Source organism: Anneissia japonica, unplaced genomic scaffold, assembly GCF_011630105.1.
Source record: "Anneissia japonica isolate Jap-2015-1 unplaced genomic scaffold, ASM1163010v1 scaffold1889_len2455224_cov183, whole genome shotgun sequence".
NCBI classification, from domain to species: domain Eukaryota; kingdom Metazoa; phylum Echinodermata; class Crinoidea; order Comatulida; family Comatulidae; genus Anneissia; species Anneissia japonica.
This window is the reverse complement of record NW_022752980.1, coordinates 1,936,283-1,949,457: the sequence shown is the minus strand read 5'-3', so window position 1 is coordinate 1,949,457 and position 13,175 is coordinate 1,936,283. Positions and strand designations below refer to the sequence as shown.

Sequence of the window (13,175 nt, the reverse complement as noted above, 5' to 3'; positions counted from 1 at the left end):
CATTTTATCTTGTTGTACATAAGACTAACGCGGCTACTCTTTTTATTCATCATGAATTTACTTGATGTTAGTTAGATTCTTTATAAAAATTGAATTATTTCAGTTCAAAAATGCAAAAAAAAAGCAGTTTTTATACAGAATTTTATATTGGGGGCCATTTTTACCTACTTGGCCATTTTTACCGGGGCCATTTTTTCCGGGGCCATTATTTCCTGGGCCATTTTTTCCGGGGCCATTCTTACCGTACACCGTCTTGACAAACCAGTACTGTACTCCAATGTGAGATGAAAGTCAGCATAATAATAAATATTTCAATTAAACTCAATTTCTTTAAATTATTCCAATGGTTATTTTGTTCAATTCGCCTTTCTACATTTCGATCACAGCCAGTGACTCGCGCCTCCAAATTCAAATATTACGCTAAAATAGTTGACGTCGCCTAATAGCACCTTATTTTACCAGCTAACTCCTCACTTAATCATTGAACTCTCACTTAACCATCCCCATCCACAAGTCCAGTTAAAAATTGTGTGTTGAAAATGTATACAGAATCACATGGAATGTTTCTTTTGCAGAAAAAAATCTTCAATCTGGTAAATTACATTGCTGCGCGTAGGACACAGCAATGTAATATCCTGGACTATAATGGATAAATATTCAGATATTTACAGATAAACAGTCTAACAAGATGGTGATTTTACCTATTTATATTAAATGAAATGTTCAAAAATGTGCTTGTTCTGTTATTCGGATGTAGCATAACCCAGCTATTCAATACTGTATTAGGTTATAATAACGTTACAGTTAGGTGTTGTAAACGTTATTCTGTAGAACCATAAATACGTACAGGACTTAAAATTCACAATTTGAACGTTATCAGAAAGCTATGCCAAAGCATACATTTTAACTGGTTTCATTTACTGTACTGTAAATGCTCGAATAAGCTCCGCGGCGCTTACAAAAATTTTAGAGGATTTAGTCCAACGCCAATTGCGTCCCGCACATCGAACCTGGGACGTTTGGCAACCCGGGTAGTATTTTTTGCCGTTTACACTAACCACAACTCGGGAATTTCTAGACCGGGTATTGTAAAATCCCGAGTTGTGTCCGGAGTTTTGCTTGCAGTGTAAAAGGAGTATATAATACAGCACATCTCTGTCTCATTTTAATTTTTAACTGCATTTATTAAATTGCACCCTTTAGTGAAAGCTGTTAATTGAAACTTTTTATAGACTTCACACTACTGTACAGTATTGCCATTTTTATAATTTTATTAATTAAAACATACAACTGTAAACGAATACAGGTTTTATAGAATATACTCCATAAATAATGCAAGTAAAATTGAATGTAAATGAATTACAATATAGTTTAAATAATTCAAAAATACAGTATATATCCAATTAAAAACACAATGATCCTCTTTTAGTCAGCATTCACTACTATATTTACCTCCTGTTAATAACTGTCCCAAAAACAGTAGTTTCACAATTTTTTAAAAAGTGTTATGTATTATATAAATAATCATACATCAAAAATAATAGTAAAAATGAATAGGCCTAGTCAGTGGTGGTGCTACTGTGTGTCAAGATTAAATTTCTCCTGTTGGATGAACAAGAAACCACTGTTGTCTAAAAAAATAATTTACTGATGCAACCAACATTCTAACCCATTAAACTGCAAGAGAGGTACGACTACAAATGATTACAAAATAATTAGTAGATTATTCATTACATTTTCACAGTTACATTTACAAAGAACCACTAATAATAATGTAACCAGACTAGACAATAACAGTAGTACAGATATTAGGCTAATATTATGATCAAACATTATTAAAAAGTAGATAACACTGTAAACAATTATTTTACACTATACTTTTCAATAATTAATATACTGTACAGACTTTATTAGTAAAATATGTTTGTGCTTGATGGTGCAAATGCTGTAAATAAAATATAAAATATGCAAAATTTCTAGTAGTGCATTAAATATTGGGAAAAATATGATTACAGGGGTTTTTTTTTCTGTGGGGTGGGGTGCTGAAGGAATATAAAGTTTATGTTGTTGGTTTTGTATATGATCATCTCATTCCTATAATCATATACAAAACCAAAAGTAAATTTCCTTATACTGTACCAGTTTTATATGATCATTTCTCATTCCTATAGTCTTATACACAACCAAACGTGAAATTCCTTATACTGTACTGGTTGGGTATATGATAATTTCTGATTCCTATAATCATATACAAAACCAAAAGTGAAATTCCGTATACTGTACTGGTTTTGTATATGATTTTCATATACAAAACCAAAAGTAAATTTACTTATTCTGTACTGGTTTAGTTTATGATCATCTCTCATTCGTACAGTCATATACAAAACCAAAAGTACATTTCCTTATACTGTACTGGTTTTGTATATGATTTTCTCTCATTTTTATAGTCATATACAAAAGTAAATTTACTTATACTGTACTGGTTTAGTTTATGATCGTCTCTCATTCCTATACTCATATACAAAACCAAAAGTGAATTTCCTTATACTGTACAGGTTTTGTAAATGATTTTCTCTCAATTCTATAGTCATATTCAAAACAAAAGTAAATTTACTTATACTGTTCTAGTTTCGTTTATGATCGTCTCTCATTCCTGTAGTCATATACAAAACCAAAACTAAATTTCCTTATACTGTACTGGTTTTGTATATGATTTTCTCTCATTCCTATCGTCATATACAAAACAAAAGTAAATTTCCTTAAACTCTACTGGTTTGGTATACGATCATCTCTCATTCCAATAATCATATACAAAACCAAAAGTAAATATCCTTATACTGTACTGGTTTAGTTTATGACGTCTTTCATTCCTATAGTCATATACAAAACCAAAAGTGAATTTCCATACACTGTACTGGTTTAGTTTATGATCGTCTCTCATTCCTATAGTCATATATACGGAACTAAAAGTGAATTTCCATATACTGTACTGGTTTAGTTTATGATCACCTCTCATTCATATAGTCATACACAAAACCAAAACCGAATTTCATTATAATAATATAGATGTTGTATATCATTTAGAGTATAACTCATTTCTGTATATAAATGATATGTATTTATTTGTGTTGAAATTTTAAAGTAATTTTAGGTATAGCTGTACACTGATATTTGTGAACTTTTGTGCGTTCCTGCACAACATAGATTCGGGCCAATCCAAATCCTAACATTCAGAAAACAAAAAGGAATCAACATTCTCCTTTGTACAGATGACTGCATGTGACGGCATTATGTAATAAATCTTACAGTTACAGCACAATCAAATGCTCCCATTTCGTGCACATATTTGAAATACTTTTATTTGAAATATACACATTTTCAAGAGCATTATTTTAGCTACTGCACACATGACACAATTTGTAGTACAAAATTTACCAACTATTTTTCCATACAAAAATTGAAAGACTTGAAAGACAGTTTTCACCAAAAATGAATATAAAATGTGCTGTCATGAAGCTCTAACCACACTACTACCAAGATTTTTTAACAAACTTGTGTGAACTGCCCATATATGGGAATGATGATGTCATATCACATCCATAATGGGCATCATGTCATTTCATACCCATATATCGGCAAATCACAGGTACCTGTATCCTTCACATAAAATTTGGCAGTTTGGATTTTAAAAATGTTCCTATTTTGTCCAATTTTCAAATATTTGAAATTAGAAACTTTGGCTGGCCCCCATGGCAGTTGCAGTGTAGGGCAAACATTGATTCCTAATATTTCTCCTGACACAAACACGTCATCGTAATAGCATTGCAGTACCCGCTGCTAGTTGGGGATCGATTAATCAAAAGCCACCAAGAGCAATCTTGTTGGTCGAGTGGTTAAAATGCCAGGCTGTCTATCTGGAGGTCATGGGTTCGATTCCCACCGAAATCACTTGCGAGATTCATTTTTTAGCACACATTTGGGAAAGCACAGAGTATTCAGTACTATAACATGTCAGGTAGGGCAAACATCAATTTGCAATATTTTATTTCTGACGCAAACACGCCATCGTAATTGTCTCTAAACTCTTATGTAAGAATTGGACAAAGCTCAAAACAGAAACAAAAATTTAAGCCTTTATGATGCTATATTTCAATTTCATTCGTTCATCTTCAGGAATAACATTCTACACTGACAATCTTACCAAGTCAAATGTTTCTGAAAATGAACAAATGAAGTTCTTAAAATCACCATGGTTTGCATCTCATTCTTAAGAGTTTTTTTTACACTATCGTGCTGGTTCCGAATTCTGGTCTTGGTCTTCGTAAATAACATCATTCATATCCAGACCTGTTTCCCATTCATCTGCTTCAAGGAGTTTACTTTTCTGCATTGCAACTTCTGCACTAACCAGCTTTCTCTTGCAGCAATGTCCTCTGAAAAATGCTTGAAAGCAACACATGAGTACAATGGACATGAAGATTACGATAACAACGAGTGCAACCAAAGATTCACCAAATAGATGATCCGTTGAGAAGAAGACATACACGCAATACGTGTCACGTTTGTTGTAGTTGACATTACACTCGATGCAGTCGGAGCTGCCGACACCAAAGCAACTCTGACATGAGTGGTGACATTGTGTACAACTGTTCACAAGGGTTCCGTTTTCGGAGGCTGTCACGGACAGGTAGTAGCCACTGGAACATTCCTTGGGACCAACGTGAGCCTCTAGTGGATGAGATGTAGTACCGAAGAGTATGAGAGACCAATGAGTCAGCGTACCTATTAGATTTTTTAAAAAAATCAAATTTTGGTAACACAAATTATGTTTATAAAAATTGTTTAATAAATATATTTATTCAAATTTATATTTTAATTATGAGGTTTGACTATTTTACAAAACCAAAGTAAATCCTTGCTGAGCCACAGGGCTCATAGGGTTGCAGCTTATCCCGTTTCTGTAGCGTGAAGCGGATGACAGTGTGATACTCTCACTCTCTTGGTGGGACGCTGGTCCACCACAGGTTACTCCCAGCAATATGCTGGTACCCATTGATACAGCTGGGTAGACTATAGCAATGTACATAAAGTGCCTTGCTCAAGGACACAAGCAAAATGCCCAGCGAAGGATTGAAACCCTGATCTTGTGGTTGGGCAGTTGGGAAACCAAACCATTCCACTGCACCAAACTGCTTCCACTTACAAAAAAAAGCAGTTATATTGATGTTTTGAGCTGTCACTCACTTACATCTGCCACATCGTATCTGCATTTTACAGGAATCTTTGATTAAATTTGTAGTAGAAACACAAGCACCATATTCAAAATCAATTTACTAATTTGGTCCAAGTAACTATATTACTATGATATACCATCAATAACATAATGCCAATAATTTAAAGTAAACTGTCAAATTAATTCGCTGTATTACAAAATAAATCAGAATTTGAAAGTCTTCATAATGATTAATTTATTCAAACTTTAATACAAAAAAGAAATGACAGTCATGTTTGAAAAAAACATATATTTCTTTCATTCATAAAATTTTCCATAAGCCACCCTCTATAGCAGCAGCGGAAGTATCTTCGTATAACACAATTAGAAGCCATTGTTAAACAGTATCAGAAACCAATGTAAAATTTCACAGCTTATGAAAATTTTATAGATTACAAAATGCACAAATTATTTCAAATCATTTCACTCATCAATATTTGGCAGCCAGATACCAGAGAAATATTTACTCTACTAGACTTTCAATTTTTACAAACAGCTAGTTATCTCCTAATACCAAGACTTTAGAACTACTGTAGGCATCTTCTTCCTGAGGCATCTCACTTCAAAGGAAGAACATCACTGTGCCACAATCAGGGGCAGATCCAGAGATGTCTAAAAGGGGGGGAGGGTACGAAAATGGGGCTGATCGAGACAACACTACCCTAGGGGGTCCGGGGGAATTCCCGCGAAATATGTTTCTAGACACCTGAAAATAACCTCAGAGGCGTTTCAGGCGATCAATTTTTTTCTTTTTCTTTCTTTCTTTTTTCCCCTTTTTTTTTACTTTCCAAAGGGAGGGGGGGCTGGGGCCAACCCGACGACCACTAAATCCGGCCCTTTGCATTGGACCTTTCTGGAGTGTCAACCAAACTTAACAACTGACCAATCAGAACAAGGCCAGGAATACACGCATGTGCCACAAACACAAGTGTTGTCCCACAAACGCACATGAATACATATATTTTCTCTATTGTTTAGTGAAACTTTAGACACAATATTCAAGTGGCGGGAATAGCAGAAAGTCCATTGCTCGAGCAAAAGCTTATATTTGGAAGTGAAACATTTAAATTTGGCTAATTGCTCCAAGTAAATTGACCTTGAGATTCAAAAATTGCGCCTCCTAAAATTCGCCTTCAGAACCCTTATTTCATTTTTATTCATTTTATTTGCCTCAATAAAAATGGGTTTTCTTAAGAAGCTACAGTCTATATGACTCAATGAGAGGTCCCAACATTATTGACACACAAACGTAAACCACTGAGAAATTACTAAACAACATGAATTAAAATTATTTCATATAGCCTACAAAGTTATAATTTCCAATATTTCTGAAGTTGTACTATGCAGCTCTGAAAATATGAAAACCTGTACATTCATAGAAATTATACAAAATCTTAGGACAGCATAAAAATACATTTTTCAGTACATTGAAATACACAATTAATATTATTTGCATATATTACAAAAAATTAGGAAAAATACAGTTTAATGTGGCAATTTTTAGTTTAATTTGTTTATATATTCAGGGTGGTGACAGGGGGGGGGGGGGAGAATCTGTAGACTCCAAAATTAATTAAATAAACCTTTGAAACCCCAAAATTGTGTTATTTTTCAGGGGCTTCACCCCCTGGATCACTTTCAAGAGATTTTGAGCGATGTCTGACCACGCCCACTTTTTTTCGTCATGGACCTCAGACCCTTCGTCGGGGACCTCAGACCCCCCCCCCCCAACCACACATCAGCAAATCCTGGCGCCACCACCGTACACATCGCCCCTTGGAATTTTACTAAAATTGTTATATAAAATATATTGCTTTGTATAGTACTTGATAAAAATAAATTTGGGATAGAACAGTCTGCCTTTAAAATTGTTTTTTTGTTTCTTTAATTAATAATAAAATTATAAACCATTCAACTTCAAACATCATTAATAACTGAATAATAATTTTTAAAATAAATATCATTATAAAAGTATTGATTTTAAAAAATAGTTTTGACAATAAAAAATATCATATAATAAAATATCTTAATGGAATGTATATACTGAGCAATATTATTTAGGTATTTTATAAATCTTGTAATTTCTAAATAATATGCAAAATTTTTTAATTTCAAATATTGTTATAGTACCCTTCCAGCTAGGCTGATATTAGGAAGCACTCTACTTAAGAAACAATACATTAATTATAGGAGTGATATTTTCCTGAAGCAAACTCACATCATAATAATACATTAAGTAAAACAGAAATTAAAAATTATGGACAACTATATCAAAAGCAATCAGAAAGCAAGATCATTTTAAATATACTAATTTTGGATAACTATAAAAATATTTAAAACTTAAAAAAAAAAATATCTAAATCAATTAAAATTTCTAAGGTACCGATAGAGTGAATTCAAAGTGCAAGGTAACTATAACTACTCTTAAAGTATATAGTATTCCAGCTTGTATACCACAAAATTAAGAAACAATACATTAAACATTAAATAAAAAGGGAAATAAAAAATTATGAATAAATATATCAAAAGAAATCATAAAGCAAACATAACTGCTCTTAAAGTACAGTATATAATAATAATAATAATAATTTGGATTTGTAAAGCGCAAAATACATAGGTCTCTATGCGCTAGAAATTTGCAAATTAAAATAAACTAAAGAGATGAGTCTTGAGACGATTTTTAAATATCTCAACAGAAGGAGACTCACGAACAAAGATAGGCAAGCTATTCCACACCTATAATATAGTATTCCATACTATGGTATCCAGCTTGTACACCATGAAAGACCTATTTTTTTCCTATTTAATTTAATTAGTTAATCCTACACTAGTATAGCACATAGAAATAACCAAAATTCTGTAGAAGAATATTATATGCTATACCAAAAAGCATAGAAAAAAGTATGATATAAGAAAAATTCTGACTAATAATACATCCTCCGTTGCTCTTGCATTCATTCATTAAGTGGGTGGAGTTATGCAGCGAGACAACCAAATTGTATGGCTCGTCACACGTTCGGTTGCCAACTCTATCAAGACGCGAGTCCAATTGGGTGCCATAGAGAAGCAAAGTGCTTTCCTGAACAGAACCTAGGACAGACAAGGAAAACAACAAAGCATGCTCTCAAAACAACAAGGTGATCAAGAAAAAAAATTATATTCAAGTGTTATGCAAAATTCACAGTATAGCGCTATAAGAAAATAAAAAATACTAAAATGCAAGATTTTTTAACAGAAAGTTACTAAGGAAATAATAGCATTTTAAAATGTGTAACTATTTACTACTGTCTACGATATTTCAATTCTATGGTTAAACAATAGATAATAGAAAGAATGATTGACATTAACGGACAGCTAACAGATCATATTTCTAATACCTTTAGTAAACCAAAAAGTAATATGGTAGTAAAATAAGGACTGGAATTTGGCTTACGAAATACGAAATACGAAGAAAAGGGGAGAAAAAACATTACAAAACAACATCACAAACCCACTAAACACATAAATAATCTACATTTACAATTAAGATAAAAAATTATTGCAACTGGAAATCTATAAGAAAATTCAGACCGACACCTAAACCAACCAAAATACTGAATTAATAGTTCATAACTAGCCATCAATTTTCCACATCATAAATATCCACAATAAAGTTGAAATCATAAAGCAATTATCCACATCAAAGGAACTAGCTTTGTCTTTAAAATACTACAAGCAAACTCAACAATCTATCTTCAGAAAGGGTAATAAACAGGAAATAACAGGAAATAGATCATGGTGTGGTAGATAATCTGGAAGAGTACATACTTTGAAATGAATAGAGTAAAATTAGTAATTCAGCTTGAAATTGGTTGGACAAGAATGATTATACACGGCCGAAGCCGTATGTTCACCCAATTCCAAGGACAAGACAGGATAAAACTAAAAAATAATGTATTTTATATAAACATGTTTTGACAAATGGCCAAAGAAACTAGAGAAATGTCAGAAAAATGACCATCTGATCATTGGTGCCATAATTAAACTTAGTGGTTCTACAATGTAAGTGGAGATTTACTTTAATATGAGAAAACATTGTGCATGGCTTAAACACATGATCTCATGTGCAGGATGTGTGGCAAAGTGCGAATCTTTCCACTTGAAGTAAGCTATGTTCAATAATAAACACTAAAAGTAAACAAGGTGAGTGAACATTACTGTAAAAATGATAAGAGGTGCTTAAATTTCATGTGGGTAAACACACAGACCATAAAGCTGACTATCATTATACAACAAATATAATCTATATCATTCACACCCAACACCGAAGTACACTCAAAGGATTTTCATTCCCATCCCCATCCCTTTATGTAACAAATAATAAAAATACAAATAATTCATATTTCTTCTTTCTTCCCCTAGTTAATAAATTCTCTTGACAAAGTCTACACACTGTTTATCAGTATTGAGTTGAGTTTGACGAACAGTACGCTAAAGCACAAATTCTCAAAGCCATCATCACAATGGCACATTGAGACTTTGTAAAATGTGCCTTAAAGTCAAAGATTGGATTGAATCCTTTGGATGACTAGATATTGAATATGTTTAATATGGTAACACAAATTGAAACCTTTAAACTGTATACACAAGAGACATAAATTTTGTGATCATTGGACAAGACTTTAAGAATCATAAATGAGCACCTCAATTTTTTTATTGTTGTTTGCTGTGCGCAATTCCTCCCTAAATTTACAAATGTCTTCAGATAATTTTTGGCTTTAAAACATCGAAATTTTAATTTTTTAATGCATTTTATATCAAAATAAAAAGTTTATCTGCATGGCCTCCCTGATATGGCAAAATCAGGGATTTAGATATGCCTCACAGATGAAATCATAAAATTTAAAAGTTTAAAAAAAAAATAAAGCGCTGTTATATGACTAAAAAAACCACAAAATTCAGAGCTCACCATAATTAGCCTGTTTGCCAACATTTTTTATCTCCAATGTCCAGACTCCACGAGGATCTTCTCCCCAGTTGTGCGTGGTCATGAAATCCCAATTACTGAACCCCTTGTCAGAGAAGTCCTTGATCCGTTTTGTCAGAAGATTTGACCTCGTTCCCATTGGAGATGTCAAGAAGATTACAAGATCACCGCGGATGTTGAAGTTCACAGACAACCTGGCCTGGACATGTTCCAAGTAACGTACAGAGTTAGCTGAATCCATGCATCCAGTTGTATTGTACTTTAGAATCAACGATCCAGTTGATGGGATTGTCCTACAGAAATGGACAAAATAAATGGTAACCAAAGAGTTATAATTTAAATAGCAATAACAGTTACTTTAACTTTATTATTATTGCCGGTGTACCTTGAATTTGTAACTGCTTCTTCTGTGCAGATATGTTGCTGAGGAACTATGTTCCATCGCTCTGCCATTGCAACCATCGCCCCAGCGTCCATTAAACCAAAGCCATATGCATGACTCACTATAAACCAAAAACAAATTATTATTTAGAATTAAAACAAAAATATCAAAATTATATGTATTTTTTTACATTTTACATGGTGGACCACTTCTGAGAGATTTTGAGCAATGCTCTATTATGCCCACTTACATTCTTGTTAGGGACATTGGACCTCTTCCCCTGGAGCCACCTTTACGATATATTCATTGGACAACTGTACCACTGAGCTAGGTCTAGGCAAAGGTCCAATTAATATAAATTAGCCCTTGGGAGAAAAACCTGGCTTGTATCTAGGCCTACAATATATGTTATATTTTTAACTTATGGATTTAAGAGAATTAGAATTTGCTTTTTTTACAACTGGCAACCGCTAATTTGTTTAAAAGCTTGGAGGAGTCTTGCAATGGAGTTTATTATTTGTTGTTTACAAAATCATCCATCAGTGTAACATAATATTACAAGAACAGATTTTTGTATTGCATGATTTCAGTTAATTCACAATTATTATCATAACAGTATATTCTTGAAATTTAACTGCATATTGTAAAAAGAGAAAACTAGGCACACGTATCCTTGGAATTTTGCTATCATTGTGTATATTTGGTTTTTCCCAGCTTTAGCTGGAAAAGTCAATGTTTTTGTTCTGATTTGTTTTTCCTCTTTTCTTCTATATCGATTTTCTTATCTTTTGCACTGGGTTTTTCCGCCCGGCACTTTTGTCCCTTTCCATACTTGGATCTTTTCCATATTATGTCGAAGCATAAACCATATATCAAGGATGTGCCTCCTAATATCTAGTGTCAATCTGGAGTGGGGTGCGGATGTGAGAACCAATTAAAGGGATTTAAAGGCAAACACTGTACACCAGATATTTCAAAAATGGGTCAACTGATCTGAATGAAATTTTCAGGAAAGTTTAACCAAGTTACAAGGAAGAAATTATTATGTGTTGGTGACAATCTAATTTAGGGTGTAAACGTGAGCGTCATTTTAATTTCTGACGTCCAGACCTACATACTGTATCTCTAAAAACACTTCATTTACACCCATTTATATGTTTTTAGAGATATGTTTTTTGGACCTACATATCTCTAAAAACATATCATTGGGTCTAAATGAAACTTTCTATAATAGTTTGTCCAGGTCTAGTAAAGAAATGATTAAATTTTTGTGACGATTTGAAGTAGTGTGTGGATATGAGGACCATTCATAGGAAAACGTCGAAAACCAGATGTTTCAAAAACAGATAAAGTGATCTGCATGAAACTTTCGGGAAAGTTACAAGAAAGAAATTATTAAACTTTGGTGACGATACAGATTTAGGTGTGAAGTTTGGGGTCATTTTAAGTGGAACGTCCCAGACCTAAATATCTCAAAAACTGACTCAAAATAAAACTTGAAGAAATTATTAAATTTTGGTGACAATCTGGAGTAGTGTGTTGATATAAGGACCATTTAAATAATTTTATTGGACAGTTGATTAAATTATATAATTAATGCAATTTACGTTTTCTAAAGTGTTTAAATCAACTGCAGCTAGGTTAAACACAAAATTAACCTGATATGCATAAATAATTTTAGCTTTCAATCACTGAATTACTGGAACTACAAATGCACTGACCTACACAGGGTTAGCTCATATAGCACGCAATGGTTATGTGTTTCCATATCACCCTTGCTATTATTATTGCAGCTATAGTTTGAGTCTCACTAATGTTGTGTTAGTCATGAAGTTGGTTGTCATGGTTTTTTTTTTACTTCATAATTTTCTTTAGTAGTATTTAGTATTTTTGTTTTTGTGTGTTTTTCCATTTCAACATCATTTTTGAATATGGCAATTGAGGAAAAGCCCAATGTTTAGTTGTACAGACATAGTAAGTCTAGTTTGAAATTTTCTTGTTCTTGTTTTTATGTGATTTGATTTTCGAAATAAATTTATTCATTCAACATACTATTCTAGGGTTAACATTTGCGCAGCACAAATAGGCTTGCCTACCTATGTTATGTTTTATTAGCGTTATCTCTGGTACCAATAAGCTCTATCTAGGCTAGTGTTTAAACTACAAATATTATATTTGTATCATACTGAGATGAACTAAGTGAAATACACAATTCCGTTACCAGAAGATACTTTGGACTTTTACGGTTAATCAGCTGATCACATAATCCAAATTAGTAGTGTTGTGTAGAGTTTTAATGTGCGGTAGGTAGTATTTGCAAACAATGAGTGAAAGTTGCTTATTGTAGAAAAATAGAATTCTGTGACAATTCTCTTCAAAGCATAAAGTTAAACCCCAAAAAATGAGTCCTGTAATTGTATCACATACTGATATCTTTTCATACTGCTAATAAGTAATGGATGCGAGCACATAACTCATAAATGCACCATTTTGCTGGTATCTAGCCTATCGATTGTATAGTAATATTAAATCATAACAAAATTTTATGTGGGGAA

General features: G+C 32.8%; 1 protein-coding gene across 3 annotated transcripts in view; it reads right to left on the bottom strand.

Annotated features, from left to right (window-relative positions):
* Positions 1–1,246: 1,246 nt before the first annotated feature.
* The window catches only part of LOC117122576 (furin-like), a 30,706-nt gene continuing 18,777 nt past the window's right edge, over positions 1,247–13,175 (bottom strand). For 2 of the 3 annotated variants that reach the window (XM_033268194.1, XM_033268195.1), the window contains 3 exons: positions 10,624–10,741; positions 10,221–10,531; positions 1,247–4,782 (listed from right to left, as the gene is read on the bottom strand). In XM_033268194.1, coding sequence (XP_033124085.1) covers positions 4,286–4,782; positions 10,221–10,531; positions 10,624–10,741 — 926 coding nt within the window. In that variant the 3' untranslated portion in view covers positions 1,247–4,285. Of the gene's footprint in view, positions 4,783–7,825; positions 8,363–10,220; positions 10,532–10,623; positions 10,742–13,175 lie in introns of those variants that run through there. The other variant, XM_033268196.1, reaches the window with a different exon arrangement.